Genomic DNA, 18,875 nt, shown 5'->3' on the forward strand with positions numbered 1-18,875 from the left:
TCCTGTGTACAAAGATTTTAGTCTGGGTGTGGTAAACCGGTTAAGTAGAGAACACAGTGTGGTATTAATGAGATACAGTACTGCTCCATGTGGTACTTACAGCATGTGAAAAATGAAAAATATTATTACGTGTAATAATAAAGAAACCTATGCATGGTGCGACTTTTTCTCATTTTTCAGTTTTACAATATTTTGGTCAGAACTTGTTGGGTGAAGCCTGCTCCAACCTTTATAAATTATTTACAGTATGTGGTAACGACAGGTTTGCAAGTTATTCAAATAACCTACTTTGGTATTAGTCAGGCCAGACCAGTCTAGCATGATTTCTAACAGCCATAGCTGACATTGCTGACTTTGCTGACATAGCTTCGACTAGCCTCGTTTCGGACTCGAGTCACAGCCGGTTTACATTATAACCATAGAACCTCTCTCCTCGAGTCTTCTGATCGCCTTCTGATTTTAGTCTGGGTGTGGTAAACCGGTTAAGTAGAGAACACAGTGTGGTTTTAATGAGATACAGTACTGCTCCATGTGGTATGTACAGCATGTGGTAAGGACAGGTTTGTCGAGTTATTCGAATAACCTACTTTGGTATTTGTCAGACCAGACCAGTCTAGCATGATTTCTAACATAGCTGCCATAGTTGATATTGAGTGGACGAACGGGATTGCACACAGTAGCTTCGAATAGCCTCGTCTCGGACTCGAGTCACAGCCGGTTTACATTACAACCATAGAACCTCTCTCCTCGAGTATTCTGATCACCTTCTGATTGAACAACCGCGTTATATTTGTGATAAGGGGATTGTAAAAAGAACGGATTGGGATTTTCTTCGCCTCTTGTGTGCTCGGAAAACGCCATCTCTTTCACGCTAGCAGGGTCTGGCCCCAAAAAGCAAGCCATCATGATGGACGGGAGGATTTACGTGGGGAACCTACCCATGGACGTGCAGGAGAGGGACATTGAGGACCTCTTCTACAACTATGGAAAAATCCGAGATATCGAGTTGAAGAACATCAGAGGCACCATCCCCTTTGCCTTTGTGCACTTTGAGGACCCACGGGATGTGGAGGACGCCGTCTATGGAATGAATGGATATGGATTTGGAGACCGTAAGCTGCGTGTGGAATACCCCTGCTCGTCCGGATCCAAGTTTAGTGGACCCATGATGGGAGGGGAACCAAGAGGACGGTTCGGACCCCCATCTCGGAGGTCCAAGTTCCGGGTGATAGTGACTGGTCTTCCTCCTACAGGCAGCTGGCAGGACCTGAAAGACCACATGCGTGAGGCCGGAGACGTGTGCTTCGCAGATGTGCAGCGTGACGGCGAGGGGGAGGGAGAGGGCGTGGTGGAGTTTCTGCGAAGGGAAGACATGGACTACGCCCTGAGGCTCCTCGACGGGACAGAGTTCCGCTCTCACCAGGGTGAGACTGCCTATATCCGCGTGATGGAGGAAAGGGGGTCCAGCTGGGGCCGGTGCCGGTGCCGCACCCGCTCCAGATCCAGCGGGTGCTACTCTCCCCCTTACCAAAGCAGCAGTCGCCCGTCCCCCCCTCCACGCTACAACTCGCCCCCACGCCGCATGTCCCGCCATTGCCCCCCCAGCCGCCGGCTCTACTCACAGCACCAGAGCCCCCCGCCGCGCCACTACCGGTAAACCAGCCATCCCCCTCTTCTCTCCTCCCCACCTTCTCCTCTTCTGGTGAGGTAAAGATGCGGACCAGCCCTGACCCACGTTTGATTTTTGTTGGTTTAATTTTTCTTTCTTTTTTGTTTTTAGACAAAAACCTTTCAAATCAAGGCCGTAAATGTACGAAATTCATTTTTCTTTCAAATGTATGTATGTATGTATGTATGTATGTATGTATGTATGTATGTATGTATGTATGTATGTATGTATATATGTATGTATGCTATTAGGGTTGTGCCGATAGACGATATCATCGTCCATCGGCGATGGACAGCTGGCATCACGATGGACGGCAAACATCGTGATGCCAAGGAATCTTGTACTTGTGTATTTTTTAAGCCGCTGCTATAGTAATCATTACGGTACTTGACATCACATTACCGTAAAATCCGTAGTAGTAGCAGCGGTTTTCAAGACAAGTTGTGAACACAAGCCCCAGTGAATTATATAACTACGAAAAAAACCACAATGGAATTAAAAAAAAAACTTGTGAACTAAGCCCAACTATTGTTTGCTGCAGATGTATGTAAGTAGGCCTAAGTGATATCGTTCATTTATTTCTGTGACCTAAGTTGTCGACTACAAAGGGGACTCTTTACGCATTAGCTGGGTCCTCCGGTGTAACATGACGATAAGCAACACGTTCGGCAATTGCGACAGTTTAACATTTCATGTTTAACGGTTCACCTCAAAATGTTTAATCGCTATTCGCGGTGGAGATGTCTTGTGAAGCAGCCACTCAAGAGTGTACACTTCTGATAAGCCCACTGTCAATTAGGAATTGTAGAACTATCCATTGCTCAACTCCATTGATGAGGGGGAAAAAGTCTCGATATGACCTAAAACAAAACATTCCGTATTCTAGTGCTAGGAATTGACAAAGTCGGGGCTAAAATCCATTGCAAAGCCTCTCGAGAGGGCACGCAATCACGCATGGGTTCTCATCTCTTTCCCATTTCTGGTGAGCGAGAGGGGCTAAAGTTATAGCCTACTAGCCTGTGCAAAAACGCAGCGCATACGTCGTCTTAAAATAGTTACACAGATAAATAACTCACAGATGTAACAAATTTATTGACAAGTCTCCCAAAAACGCCACGCAATGAACTTCTGGTAAAGTAGCAAGCACTGGGCTTGCAGGTGACACGGGAGGAGAGACGAGAAGGGCGAGGGGGAGGGGTCAGCGGGGGATCTCTGCATCTCAGCGACCATCTCACAAAGCAGCTGAGCAAGAACGCTGAGGAGGTTTTTAAAAAAATCCCCCAGAATGTAATAATAATATTAACATATTTCACTTACTCTTAAATTAAATAATAACTTAGCTGAAGATGAATAATACAAATAAATACAAAATATATCATAATATTTTTTTATTATTACACCCGCCCCCCCCCCCCCCCCCCCCCCCCCCACCAACACGATGTCATCGTCCATCGCATCGTCTCACTGTAAACATCGTCAGCTGTCAATTAGGGGGACATCGCCCAAGCCTATAGGCTATGTATGTATGTATGTATGTATGTATGTATGTATGTATGTATGTATGTATGTATGTATGTATGTATGTATGTATGTATGTATGTATGACCTCCATTTTGTAAACCATGGGAGCTTTTTGCCAATATAGCATACCACTGGAAGCCTGAACATGCCTGGGTGTGGTGGATGTAGTGGGTTTTTTTGTGTGTATTGGGCGCACAACGTGTGAACTATCCCATCTATAATAGCTATCATCTGAAGTCGGCCATATCAATTTTTGAATGCTTCTCCCTACCTATTTGTCTGCTTAAATAATGATAGGACAACAGTGTCCTTGGATGGTTTTCTGGTACATCACTATTCTCGGTCATACACATCTTTTTTTGGTTTGGTTTTTGGTTTCATTTTGTTTTGTTTTAAATTAAAAGGATAATCGTTTTAACTTGTTTATTCATTTGTGTACCCTTTGGTGCCTGTATGCAATGAATGTTCTATGTTGTTTGTTGTTCAATTAGAAAGATTGAATTAAATTTAAAAAAAAGAATTTAGTCTGAATGTGGATACAGAAGCTGTACACTGTATCTATCTAAAACGATTCATATGCAACACAGTGCTCTTTAAAAACATACTGTATATAATAGCTCTATAAGTGCTACAGTAATGTGTACCTGTGTGTGTGTGTGTGTGTGTGTGTGTGTGTGTGTGTGTGTGTGTGTGTGTGTGTGTGTGTGTGTGTGTGTGTGTGTGTGTGTGTGTGTGTGTGAGTGTGTGTGTGTGTGTGTGTGTGTGTTTGCATGTGCGTTTGCGCGCGCGTGTGTGTGTGTGTGTGTGTGTGTATGAATGCGCATGAGTGTGTGCATTCTTGTGTGTGTGTGTGTGTGTGCGCGCGCGCACGTGTGTGTTTGTGCGCATCTCTGTCCGTGTGAGTGTGTATGTCTGTGTCAATGCCTTTGTGCTTGAGTGCGCTGACTCGGTGGAAGCTTGCCCTCTAGTGTGCAGTAACCAAGAGCAACAAGCAACGACTCACCTTCGAGACAATGCAACCTGTGTGTCTGTCTGCGAAAATTAGGGTGTGTGTGTGTGTGTGTGTGTGTGTGTGTGTGTGTGTGTGTGTGTGTGTGTGTGTGTGTGTGTGTGTGTGTGTGTGTGTGTGTGTGTGTGTGTGTGTGTGTGTGTGTGTGTGTGTGTGTGTGTGTGTGTGTGTGTGTGTGTGTGTGTGTTTCTGTTTTACTTCATTGTGTAACAGTAGCACAGACACTGAACCTTCTGAACATTTATACAACAAATGTTCCCCCAACAGTACTCTCTCTCTCTCTCTCTCTCTCTCTCTCTCTCTCTCTCTCTCTCTCTCTCTCTCTCTCTCTCTCTCTCCCTCTCTCTCTCCATTTCTATGTACTGTGCTTTTCTCTATTGTCCTCCGCACTACAATAAGATCCTTCTTTGCATGACTCTATAGTCTTTCTCCTCTACATGACAATCACTCTTTCTTTTCTCCACAGAATGAAGCCCTAATAAGAGTGTTTTTCTTTGGAATTAGATTCAACTGAATCTCAAAATAATGACAGTGAGCCAGAATGTTGAAAAATATTCATGAACTGACTTGATTAGAGAATCAACTCTTTTGTGATTCCGGCTTGTATCCCTGGTTCATGTTTAGAGCCATTACTTTTTCTACTGAGACACACACACACGGACACACACACGCACACATGCACACACGGACACACTGACATATACGGCACCTTGACAAATAGTCTCACTTCCACACTCTCTGACCCCCTTGTGACAGGCAGCCCTTAACATGCACACACACACGCACAACACACACACACACACACACACACACACACACACACACACACACACACACACACACACACACACACACACACACACACACACACACACACACACACACACACACACACACACACACACACACACACACACACACACACACACACACATTTTGGTCTCACAAGGTGACACAGACTGTGGATGAGCAGTGTGGTGATGGCATGTTGACAGCTCAGAGCATGCATGTGGCAAGGGATGCATGTCTCTCTGTCTGTCTCTCTCTCTCTCTCTCTCGCTCTCTCACTTTGTGTGTGTGTGTGTGTGTGTGTGTGTGTGTGTGTGTGTGTGTGTGTGTGTGTGTGTGTGTGTGTGTGTGTGTGTGTGTGTGTGTGTGTGTGTGTGTGTGTGTGTGTGTGTGTGTGTGTGTGTGCACGTTGAAGTCATGAGGTTGAGTGGGGTGGAATGGCGTTGCGTGTCATGGTTCACCACTGCCTAACACGGGAAATGTGCAGAAACTAGGACAGGACATCACCGTGACAACTAGCCATAACGACAAGGTGCTATGGTGGCCAGAATGAGTCAACCAGCAGCCATGCTACAAGAAGGAACAAAAAATTCACTCAACAACAGTGCAATTTTAGTTAATGCCATAAGCAATTTTAATCAGAGAAGCATTTTCAGAAATCAGTTGGTAAAAAAATAATAATGGATAAGTAGAAATAATTACAATTATGATCATTGTTTTTTATGCCTCATTGATTGGACATTAACATTTAGTGGGTTTATGTCGGAAAAAAGCCTGACTTGTTACAAATTGCTGTGGATTTTGGCAGTGGTGTATTACTTCTGCCACAGCCCTTGGTTTACCCCAAGTGAACTCAACTTTTGAATTCGGTAATAACAATACATCTCTTTACATTGCTATCTTAGTAGCTAACATCAGGATCCCCTCTTATTTTCAGCCATAGATGAAGCTCATTTTTCTTTGGCGGAGACATTTTGAGTGTCAAGCAGAATGTCAGGACATGGTGACATTAATTTAATTCCCACGAACAGAGTCAGTCTGACAAAGCTGCACATCTGTGCCATATTATTAGTGTTTTAATCTCAGCTTTAATATCAGGTGACATTGGAATTGACTTTCCTTTAGTGCAATGGTCTATTTTGTCATCCACACATGCAAGACAGACAGTGTGTACAGAAATGAGAAGTGCCAGTTCCATTTTATTTCAGAAAGTTGGGGCTTTGGTTGCACTTTAGTATTTTACACATGCAACATCACTAGCACTCCTGGACTAAATAGCTCAACTGAGTGGTTTCAACTGTTTTGATGCGTCAAAAATATATGATTAGAGTATGAAATCCTCAAATTGGGGTGATCACAATAGGTCAAACTTTCCAACAACAACAGATAGAAACATTGCATTGGTCTAGCATGGTAGACAAACACATTCCATAACAGTGCCTTGTGATATTTGATTTTCTATGAACAGTACTGGGAGGATTTTAGCAGAAATTACCCCTGAGTTATGAAAAAAAAATCTCTGATGTTTTTTTTTTCTCCTCCATCTTCTGAAGGGGAAGGATTTGTTAAAGTGGTACTTATCCCCTCTGTAGTCAAGTTTGTGGACTTGTTATTTTCTTCCGGCAAGCTGGATAAATAACGATTTGGTCCGAGTCCTTCTAAATTAGAATTATAGGTTTTATTTGACAAGGCACTTTTGACTCAAGCCGTTGAATCCAGTGGTGAGCTAACTAATCCCAACGATCGAGTCACTGGCCTGTCAAGCGGTTTTCCACAAATGAGTGCAAACGTTTCAGTTTTTCCTCGGCCGCCATGACACTAACATGAAGAGACAACACAACAAGCACACACTAAGTGGGGTTGTGGGAATGCGGATTTTCAGAACCTCCTGGAAAATTACAGTAACACCCAAGGAATCCAAGTGCAGCCAACTATTATGACAAACACACGGATATGCACTTGGTCGTTCTGATTGTGAGTAGAGTGAGGAGATCGTTTACGTAATGTTTACCCCTTTTGTGCATTTGGCACTGAAAAAGAGTTGAAGTCTCAGCAGAACTGTGAGGTCTGAGGTTATTCACAAACTCAAACTGTGAGCTAACATAGTGTGGAGAGGGTTTTTAGAAATCAATCTTTTGAGTTAAGTTCTTTCCAGTTTGCTATTGATTCCTGACAGATTGCACCCTGTGGTTTCTATTATTTCCACTCTATGTTTTTATTATTGTTGTGCCCCCTGCCTACTGTGGGCAGATTTTTATAAATTCAACAGCAATTAGGTCTGTTGTTGAAGATTTGCTTCTTCACTTTTTTTGACTGCACTTCAGAATCCTTAATCCTCACTGCAACTAATTGCAACACACATTTATTTTACTTCTGATATTAAATCGGTTAAACATATCCGCAACCCCCTTTGGCATGCAACTATTTCAATTAGTAAAATATATTTTGTGAATCAAGATGGGCCTACTGGGAACAATAGGTTACACGTGTGAAGAACTTCTGCAAACTCAGTGAAACAATAGTTGAGGCTTTAAGTGTGCACAATAGATTACACATGTGGATAAATGAATTCCAAACTTTAACAAATATACACTGTACTGCTTGTCCTGGACAGGACATGCTACACCTCTGCCAGTCATTTCAAACGGGTTAATCAGAGTCTGGACACATGATTAAGAATCAAGGTCATGGGATAAAATGTCAAGGTTGATTATGTCCTGACCTTATCCTGTTGCTCATAAAATGCATAGTAATTGATATTTTGCATCATGTTTGCATGAAATTGACAGTAATCATTCACCAGTGATGCTCATAGATTACGTATTGTATTTTTTCCTGTGATGCCATTACTATAGTTCAGATGAAATGATGTACAGTAGAAGTGTCACTCTGAATAGCGTTTCCTTTTCCCCAATCTCATGTTTCAACATTTCACATGCAACGTCAACTTGACTTTTAAAAAAGGTGAACACAATAGGCTAAGGGTTACAGAAACCCAGAAAACTTTCATTCGGGCATGGCATGGCATGGTATGAACAGCGGCACTGCCACTTTTGGGAAGGGTTGATGGATCGCCTTGCTCTGCTCTGCTATGCTCAGCTCCAAGCATTGTGGCTGTTTGTCGGGGTGCACATCACAGCATGCCACTCTACATACTAATGGAGCCGCTATCTGCGTCAAAGGAATAGAAATTCTCAAATTAACCCTAATACCCAGGCCGGATGGGGGTGTGGGGGGTGCTGGGCTGAACGGAGCTAATTTGGTTAGGATGGGATGACTGGGGGGTCATCTAGCGCAATCAATCACATGGAGAGTCTGAAATGATATCATTAGAGGGAAAATGGACGAGGAGAGAGGCGAGGAGAAGAGAAGGAAGAAAAGGAGAGAGAGAGAGAGAGAGAGAGAGAGAGATAGAGAGAAAGAGAGAGGAGGTGAGGAACGTATTGATCAAAATTAGAATCGGATTTAGCGTCAGCACCCCCTGCTTTTAATTTTATCTGCACCCTAATTTCCACTTGGCTCCAGCCTTCCTCCTCTGGAACCGTCAATTTTGGTTTGAATAATATATGTGGAGACGAGGCTGCAACCGCACAGGCGACTTTGCATGCAGTGTTTGAAAAAAAAGGAGGGAAAAAAATCAAATAGATGGTTATTAGGAAGCACACGATGACATTAACTTTAGACTTTCATTGAAGATAAGAAATGTCAGGCAGTTACTATCCTATTATAACAGCCTTATTACCGCTGCCGCACATTCATTATCTTTGTTTATTTCAGATAGCAGACTCAGTGCATCATCTCTTGCTTTTGAATCTCTGTAATATACCCCCCCCCCCCACCACCACCACCAAACAGAGGTGTGTTTCTCGAAAACGAAGTTGTTAGCTAGTCAGCAACTTGGGTAGTTGCCAATGGGAAATTGCATTGCAAACAACAAAGTAGCTAATGAAGTTAGCAACTATGGTTTCCAGAAATGCACCCCAGAGATCTTTGTTAGGTTTACTTCCATCACATTATTCATCACCACCATCGAAACATGGCTCCAAGAGGTGTGATTTCTGTTCTGTGTCTGTTGGTCAACAAATCATGGCAATTTGGTCATTATCCAAATGAGGGTTTGGGCACATTGGAAAATTGCATTCGAGGACAAAAAGAAAGATCCATACCCAAATAGCCTCCCTGCATCACTCTCTGGATGTGAAAGAATTATGTTGTCAAAATGACTCTCCGTTGTGTGTTTACCTTGGCATTTTAGATCACCTTTCTCTGTGTAATGTTCATTACTATTTGGTTTGTTTTTGTGTTTCTCTGCCTTGACTTGCTGAAACAATGGGGAGTAGTAGTCTTACGGTGTGGGTACAGACTGTTTCCAATGGCTTGTGTCTGATTACCTGTAAAACCAAGTGCTGTCAGTCATTTTCTTTTACAACATTTGCACTCTCTCACTGTACCATTCTTTCTTCCATTTTCTTTCATTCTTTCTTTCATTCTTTCTTTCTTGATCTTATATGGTCTTTCATTGCTTCATCACCTCAAATCCTTTTTCTGCCTGTTTCCTAAACACCCCACACCCGACCACCTCACTCTCACTACCCACACCCACACACATGCACACATACACTATTTCTCTCTCTCTCTCTCTCTCTCTCTCTCTCTCTCTCTCTCTCTCTCTCTCTCTCTCTCTCTCCTCTCTCTCTCTCTCTCTCTCTCTCTCTCTCTCTCTCTCTCTCTCTATCTCGCTCTTTCTCTCTTTCTCTCTTTCTCTCTCTCGCTCTTTCTCACTCTCTTTCTCTCTCTTGCTCTCTCTCTCTCTCTCTTTCTTTTTTTCTTTCTCTCTCTCTCTCTCTCTCTCCTGTCTCTCTCTCTCTCTCTCTCTCTCTCTCTCTCTCTCTCTCTCACACACACACACTCACACTCATACATAATATCTCTCTATCTATCTCTCACACACACATACTTTTCTCTCTCTTTCTCTCTCTGTCTCTCTCTCTCTCTCTCTCTCTCTCTCTCTCTCTCTCTCTCTCTCTCTATCTTCCTTTATCCCTCGATCCCCCCTCCCCTTGTGCGCCATCTCATTTGTGAAATTCATTTTCCTGTCAACGTGCCTCAGTCTCTAATTCATCCCCGATGATTCTTCATGTCAGGGCCATAATGCTCTGTGCCGCATCTCACATCGCACAGGCCCATTATCTGGACTGATAGCGACAGAGCTGACGCTCACTGCTTGGCCTGGGCTGCCCCCCCCCCTCTCTCTCTCTTTTTCTCCAACCTTCTTCCAACCTCTCTCTCTCTCTCTCTCTCTCTCTCTCTCTCTCTCTCTCTCTCTCTCTCTCTCTCTCAATCTTTTCCTTTCTCTCTCACTTTGTGTGTGTGTGTGCGTGTGCGTGTGTTGTGTGTGCGTGTGCGTGTGTGTGTGTTTGTGCGTGTGCATTTGTGAGAGAGAGGGAGTCGGGGTTGCAGGCAGCAGCGTCAGTGGGGGGTGATTGTGCTGGCATATTAATCAAGCCATGCTATGGGTCCCATCACAACCAGGCATGAAAATCATCCCTGATGGCTTTCGGTTGCCCCTCCGCACGATACCGAGGCCCCGACCCAACGGGGGGAGCTGGGCGGCCAAGGAGGATGCATGCGCTTATTAACGCAACCAAGAAAAGATGGAGCATAAGCGGCATCCATTGGCACCATTCAGTTGCTCTAATAAGGCCAAGGGCGTGCAAGAGCTTGTCAGAGCACAGGGATGATGAGAGAAGGGGGGCGGGGGGACGTTTGCGCTGGGATGTTGATAAGGAAACAAACACACACACACAAACACACACACACAAACACAAACACACACACACACACACACACACACACACACAAACACAAACACACACACACACACACACACACACACACACACACACACACACACACACACACACACACACACACACACACACACACACACACACACACACACACACACACACACACACACACACACACACAGAGGGCATGTTCATGCAACAAAAATGACATGATCGTAAGCACACTAACTTGGGTGGTTATAAAAAGCACAAGTCACTGGAGGGAGGAAAAAGCTGAGGATGATACACTGCTGCATACAGTACGGCCAAGAGATTCTTTAAGTATAGAGATATGCCAACATAATAGGTTGCTATGGGCACCTAACATGACCAGGTTCCGGTCTGCCTAAAGGGGCGTGTCATAATGCTCCTAGCATTGAATAGAACAGTCCTCAGGTCTGCCTAGGTCTGCCTAAAGGGGGATTTCCCCCCCAATAATAGAACCCGGAAACAATGGGCCAATGGAACCTCTCTCTACTCTCTCCGGTACGGCCACATCTGGCTTTGCTGCCACATGGTGTCAAGGATATAAAAAAGAAAGAAAACATTATGCGTAGCTGGTATTGACACTATGAAATGATTTTGCTCACTCCACTCTTTTAAGTGTACAGGCAGTCCACATAGAGTTTTAGGACATAGATCCCAGCCGTGAATTTGCACACGCAAACACAAAGTACTCTCACATCCACTCACTGATGGGGAGCCAACGTCCTCTGGATATAGAGGGATGAGTCAATAAGCTACAGCACCTAACACTGACTTCAGTATTGATAAGAGTGGAGATCCTACAGAACAGTGACTTGTGGGATATTGGAGGATGCAATGAGCCATGTTATTAAACTGGTCAATGGTGCAGAGGGTTGTATGAAAAGCAAATGAACCAGCAAACTGTAATAACTTGCTATAGCTCTGGAGATACTTTTGATTGTATTTAAACAGTGCCTTGTGTAATAAATATAACATGTGATTAACTCAATTCAATTGGATAAAGGACAGGACACACTGGTTTAATGGAGGAAAAAGGCACTTAGCACTTAATTGGAAATAAACAAAGCATTTCACTATACGCATTTCACCACTTCTATACATACACTCTCTGCTAGCTGTTGTCCTTGCATTTTCTTATTTGTTTGCTATTTTTATTTATTTAAAGAGGAAAAAGGTTGAGTTTCTTGTAGAATTTTTGTTTTCTATTCATGAACTCATTTGCCATGATTTCTCCCCTCCTTGTCCTGAGCTCAGAATAGACATTTGAGAGTCTGAATTTCAAAGATAAGATGCCCTTTCACCTTTCAGATAACCATCTTCTTGAATACTTTATATATCTGGTCCTAAATGTGGACCTAAATGCGGGTACCAGGGCTCGTTTACTTGGACTGATGCTAACTACAGGCCCTGGCAAACCACAACCTGATGCATTTTTAAACACTTTGGGAGTGTCTGTGAAGGTCGAACCAGGAGGGACAGATTACGACTCTATGGGCCCCTGGCCCAAGCAGCAAGAAAGGGCCCTCTCCACAGATTCAGAGTTTTAGGCCGCCTGCCATAGATGCTGTAGGGCGTTTGGGAGTTTGTCCCAATGAGAAAATGTCAAAATACACTGGTTCAAAGTGCAATATTTATCACCATGTGAGAGGCTTGAGCCACAGGGTCCCCCTGCTTCGTGGGCCCTTGTGCCTGGGCCTGGTAGGCCTGTGCATTAATACACGAAGGTCAAACCAGGGATCAGCCAATAACTGTGAGCCTCCCCCCAAAAATATTGCATTACCTGTGGCACATGCATAATACATGGACTACTATCTGACTTACTCTTCTATCTTCTCCTTCTCCCCCTCCTACTCATCCTCCTCCTCCTCCACACACACACACACGCACACACACACGCGCACGCACGCACGCACGCACGCACGCACGCACGCACACACACACAGTGAAAAAAAGCTGCAGAGCTGAGATTTTGGTCTCAGAGTACTCTTTAAGTGTTTTATTAACTGTACTTTATTTCAGTGTGCAGACAGACAGACAGACAGACAGGCAGGCAGGCAGGCAGGCAGGCAGATACACCGACAGACGACAGACAAACATACAGACAGACAGACAGACAGACAGACAGACAGACAGACAGACAGACAGACAGACAGACAGACAGACAGACAGACAGACAGACAGAAGCAAGGTCTGTTCAACAAACAGATGGTGTCCTTATGAGTGTGATCCTCTGCTTATGAATCCCGAGTGTACTGTTGGAGGAATACTTTGGTTCATGAGAGTAAAAAAAATCCTTTAAATGGAGGAGTTTAGAGAGACAGTTATAAAATGGCATTTTAGTGATATCCACATCTGTGGGGATTTTTGTCTGAACCATTCTGTGGTATACCTCAGTTTTGCTGATGGCACTTTGGGAAGATTAATGCTTCTAACTGTCTCCCTCTTTCTCTCTCTCTTAGCTTCTGCTTCCATCTCTCTCTCTCTCTCTCTCTCTCTCTCTCTCTCTCTCTCTCTCTCTCTCTCTCTCTCTCTCTCTCTCTCTCTCTCTCTCTCTCTCTCTCTCTCTCTCTCCAGTGTCTTCAAGCTTCAAATAGAAAACTCAGTCAGTTATCCTTATTGTTGGGAAACGGGTAAATGAATAAACAAGTGCTGGGCCTTTTCAACTTCAGAGATAGAGTGCATATGATGTAATGGGAGACACATAGAATCCCAAACCATATTTAAATTGTAAATTCAATCCACTTGCTTTCTTGGAAGAAAGTGGGAAGAAAATGTCTTCCCTGATCTTCTATTTCTTTATCTCTCTCAGAATATATAGGCTATGTGCCATGCATGTGCCATTTTTTGTGTGTGTCCATCTCTTTGTCTTATTGTTGAGTTTGTTGTTATTTGTGACTGGCATGGCTTGCAAACCTTTTCTATTGCACTCTTGCCAGTCAAGAAGACTGGTTCAGTTATTTTTTTTAACAAGGAGAGCATATTTTGACTTGCAAGTTCAGAATACAGCACCTATATGGGCAATATAAAGGTAGAACCCATAGAGAAATAGAAAAAGAATGTGTGCAATGTGTTACATCTCCACTGCTACAGAGCTGGCTATTTTAATAAAAAAAAACATATGTGCAGCTCAGCTCAATGTCTCAAGAGATGAACCTAGAGTTGCTATGACGTCTTTGGAAGATAAGACCCAGTGGAGTTAAATGCTCTTTGGCCCTCATACAGAACCCCAGTAGTAGCAGCAAGAAACAGGCTGTCAACAGACGAAGGGAGAGAAGATTTATATAATTTTTAATATATTTCCCCCTCTTTTTTTCCTATAACGAGAGTACAAAAAACAAACAAGCCGGCAGTTTTTCCATTGTTTTCTCGGGACATAAATTAGCACCTGCTTGCCGGTGCTTGACATGAATTAAACATGGCCCGGGCTTTTTAATGGAGTCGTGCGGAGTTCCAGGTAATTAGTTTTCTGCTCGAGCGGAAGTTTTTTTTTTTCCCCCGTGCCGTAAAGATCTCTACCCTGCTGAAAGTTGAGCAGGCCAATTGAGCCCCCGTCAAGCACAGACTAGCAGGCAGCTCACAGATAATTCAACACAGGAGCCAGAGCCGCCGCCACCCTCACCTCCACCTTTTCCGCACCTATTTTGCAGGAAGTCTGTTGTTTTATCATAAAAGTGTCTGCAAATTCTCACCACCAGTGGCATGCTTAGCAGCAGGATATGGTGCTGATGTGGTCTAGGAATCCGGCTAAATGCTATGTGTATACTTGAGATCAGGTACGACGCCAGCAGGAAACAAATGGTTTGGTTGTCCCGGGCACAGAGAGTAGGGGCGCCCAAAATTTGGACTCCATTACATTGTAGATATTGGCAGGGGACCCTTTCAGATGTTCTTGTCCAGGGCCCAGCCAAAGCTGCCAGTGGCCCTGTTTGAGATCAACAGCTGATGAAATTATGCCCCATATGCCTGTGGGGCTTCTCTGTGCGTCAACATGTTGATTGGCCCTGTTCATTAGCACCATGGGGTAAATGGGCTTTGCCTACTTTAATAAGGACTGTGCATGGGCTGATAGTGTTCTTGTGCACAGATACTTGCTCCCAAAAGTGCAGTGTGTGTGTGTGCGTGCGTGCGTGCGTGCGTGCGTGCGTGCGTGTGTGCGTGCGTGCGTGCGTGCGTGCGTGCGTGCGTGTGTGCTTGTGCGTGCGTGTGTGCGGGGGGGATTTGTATTTTTTCTGTACTGCATTCTGTTGGTGATAAGATACACTTCCATCTTTAACCTCAAAATATCATCATGCAGGGCCCAAATACCTTTGACTCAGAGAACTGTTTAGAACCGATAAGATGTTGCTACATTCGGGTGTATTTTTGTTCCAGATTTATGCCTCCGAACACCTTAAATCCTTGGCATGGGGACAGCTTTAATTCTGTTTACATGGCCCCAGCCCAGCTGAACAAGGCAGCCGCATCAATATTCATGACTGCACTGTGGCTTTGGAAAGAGGTGTTGATTTAGGATGAAGTTTGTTTACAAAAGGAGACACATCACTAATAACTTCCTATTTCTCTGTTTGTTTGTTTGTCTGTTTTATTTGTATCCCTCACCCAGACGGGCCCCTGGGACCACGCGGACTGGTGGAAGCCACAGAGATGTGCACCCAGGAATGTCTGGTCCTCGGCCACTCAGACAACTGCTGGATGCCACCGAGTTTGGGCTCCTTCCAGTCCCCCAAGTCACCCGTCTCCTCTTTCGGCCACGAGAAGGACTGGTCCAAAGATAAGCTGCTCAACGGCCACACCCTGACGCGCAGCTGGAAAAACGAGGGTGGGCGGGACCAGTTCGGCAGCGAACGCAAGCAGTTTGGCAGCTCGGAGGGACACTTCAATGGCAGCGGCCACATGGCTGACATTCCACTGGCCAGCCTGAAGACCTATCAGCCGTCCTGTGGCACCGACAGCCCCAAGGAGCAGCAGCTATAAGGGTGGACCTCTCCCAGGGAGAGAGTGGGGGGGAAGGTTCCTGGAGATCTGTCCAGCTGCCTCACCCGTGTAGATCCATAGTGTGTTTGGCTTTCTTTTCTTGCCCATAGTCATTGGGGAGTACTTTGTCATTTTTTATTACTCCCTGCTCCCTACTCTCTCCCCTCGTTCTCTTGTTTTTTTGGGCTCTTGGTTGGTTCTTGTTTTTTTTTTTCCTACTGTTTCTTCAGGTGGACGCTAGCAGCTCTGTGATAGTCGCCGTGTGTGGAATTTTAGACCGCTAAGTTAGAAAAATTGTGCTTGCGCTGGAAAGTATACTATGCGACTTCTTCGATGGCACCTCTGATCTTTTTGTTTTTTTCCCCTCCCCCCTTTCTTGGGTTTGTATCTCTTCGCGTTTCAGTAATGCCTCTCAATGAAACTCAAGGGAGTTGCTGCAAAACATTGAAAAACTTCACAAGTATATCGGTACCTTGTGCGTACCTCATTATGGGCATCAAGGATGGGAAGGCACTGCAGTGAACATCATAACAAACTGAAGATGGGATACTCATATATTAAACAGTTTAAAAAATATATGGCTGACCAATATATACAAAATATTGTGATGTGGTTGTTCTTGAGCTGTTTTGAGGACTATATTAATCTACACTGTCAAAGAAAATTGGAATTACAATTACGAGAACATTGTAACTAATTACACTTGTTAGTGGACACTCGTTTAGTCTGTCATTGTTGGTGTGTTTGTAAATAGGACTTGATACTAACCAGTTTTATGTACTTGTAATATTCACATGGAATAGACCATTACTGTTGTCAGTTATTTATCATTTTGTTTATCGTTTTGATTGCCTTTGTTTGGTTAAAGTCCATTGAGTTTACAAGTGGTGTCAAAAAGCCAGAAAAGACTGCGTGATCAAATCATTTTTCCTTTATGTTATGACAGAAAAAAACCTAAAGTAAGTCTTGTGAATGAAGAACACAGATTATGAATCATTAAATTGCACAAAACTGTTTCAATCTGCATATACCATCAACTACAGCAAAACCTGGCAAACTTATTTTTTCAAACTATTTTGTATTATTGATGTGTAAGCTCAATTTGTACTTATGACAAGTGAAAAGCGTGATGTCTTTTCCTCTAAAACAACAAAAAAAGGCAAAAATGATGTAACAGTTCAACAGCAATATATTTGTAAATGGCTAAATATTTTATTTAATTTCAAAAAAATACTATTGTAAAGGTTGAATCAATCATGTGTCATTGAAGTAAAAATTAGCGTTTGCAACCTCAGAATTAGCATTTTTAATCACAAATGCCCAGTCTGTCCAGCACACCATGTGATTTGGGGAGTTGGTATACACACAAGATCTCATGCACTGTGCCTTCATGATGATAATCCAAGCATTGCATTGATCAGAAAACCCCATGCTGGCAAGCAGACAAGCCTCTCTGTTTGTCTCCAATTGCAATTCAATGCCAATTGCAGTGAATGTTTGGCAGAAACAACACTCAGAAAAGAAGAAAAAAAAAAGATTAAAAAATAACAAAAGAATTCTCATGAAATCCCTGACACAGGTCATGGATTTACACACATATACATGCAGGGCACACAGACACATATTCACATGCATGCACACGCGAGCACACACATGCACGCACGTGCACACACACACACACACACACACACACACACACACACACACACACACACACACACACACACACACACACACACACACACACACACACACACACACACACACACACACACACACACACACACACAAACGCACACAGAGTCAGGCAAGCATGTGAGTGTCATGAGTGGAGCATTTGTGGGCGGGTGGGGGGGTTTAGTAAAAAATGGTCAAATTGGAGTTGTGTGTTTACCACCATTTTTTTCATTCTTTTTGTCTCTTTGTCTCTGTCTGTCTCTTTTTTCTCTCTCTCTCTCCCTCTCTCTCTCTCTCTCTCTCTCTCTCTCTCTCTCTCTCTCTCTCTCTCTCTCTCTCTCTCTCTCTCTCTCTCTCTCTCTTGCGTGCACTCTCTCTCTGTGTTTCATTTTCTTTCTGAAACCCTTTCGTAAGGCATGGCAGCCAACTGAAACACACAAGAAGCATGCTTAAAAAGAAAAAAGCTTTACATTGATTTTTTTTTTATATTGACTTTCATGCCTTTTCCATTTCTTTCCCAGAGGTTTTAATTATTCCATGAGGAGAAACTTCATTTTGTACAGCACCTCCACATTTTATGTCACAGTATAAGGAGATCGAGAAAAAAAACAAAAAAGAAAAAAACAAATGTTAAAGTTGGATGACGTGAGTTGCTTAACTGCAGTATGTTTGTCAGTTGTGAGGGTGTTTGACATCATAGATATTTAAACAGTTAATCCTTGTTACTGCTCTACAGGTATCCAGCTATTGCAATAAATGTTTTAAATATTTATATACTTGGTCTGTGTGTTCTTTTGAAATGCAATGATACAATCAATTTCCACATTTCCCTTTATTGGTTTAGGTTAGGTTAGGTTAGTCTCGAACAAGAAGAAATTTGTCTCGGTGACAGGGAGGTTGCAGAACCACACAACACAGAAGAGGACAACATGAAACAACAAAAACAAACAACAAAAACAAACAAGAAATAAAATGTGATGTACAGAAACACTGGATGCCCTAACCCACTGCCCCTGCCCATCAAGTCCATACCAGCCCTGCATTGCAAACAACAAAGTGGCAAACATAGTTACCAACTATGGTTTCGAGAAATGCACCCTAGTTTTGAATCTTGTTCACTTGGGTCAGTCATTTATGGTTTTACTCATTGAGTCCTTCATTAATGGAATGAATACTTATTTATAAATATACATGTATGCATGCCAGCTCTAAAGGTGTAGGAAGGTGTAGATGGATTACTGTGGCTAGCCTAGATCCATACAAAAGCCAGCTCATTCCCACCCTCTCCTTGTCTCTCTATTTATTTGCCTGTCTCTATCTGTCCCTCTCTCTCTCTCTCTCTCTCTCTCTCTCTCTCTCTCTCTCTCTCTCTCTCTCTCTCTCTCTCTCTCTCTCTCTC

At 43.5% G+C, this 18,875-nt stretch overlaps 2 protein-coding genes across 2 annotated transcripts in view; both read left to right on the forward strand.

Annotated features, from left to right (window-relative positions):
• The window catches only part of LOC134459668 (protocadherin-9), a 455,654-nt gene extending 439,522 nt beyond the window's left edge, over positions 1-16,132 (forward strand). The window contains exon 4 of the mRNA XM_063212049.1: positions 15,429-16,132. Within this exon, the coding sequence (XP_063068119.1) occupies positions 15,429-15,799 (371 nt within the window). The 3' untranslated portion in view covers positions 15,800-16,132. The remainder of the gene's footprint in view (positions 1-15,428) is intronic.
• On the forward strand, positions 905-1,657 carry LOC134459669 (serine/arginine-rich splicing factor 9-like). The gene has a single exon (XM_063212050.1). It carries the CDS (start codon positions 905-907, stop codon positions 1,655-1,657), a length of 753 nt encoding a protein of 250 aa, XP_063068120.1.
• Positions 16,133-18,875: the final 2,743 nt, after the last annotated feature.

This window comes from Engraulis encrasicolus, chromosome 12 (assembly GCF_034702125.1).
Source record: "Engraulis encrasicolus isolate BLACKSEA-1 chromosome 12, IST_EnEncr_1.0, whole genome shotgun sequence".
In the NCBI taxonomy this organism is placed as follows: Eukaryota; Metazoa; Chordata; class Actinopteri; order Clupeiformes; family Engraulidae; genus Engraulis; species Engraulis encrasicolus.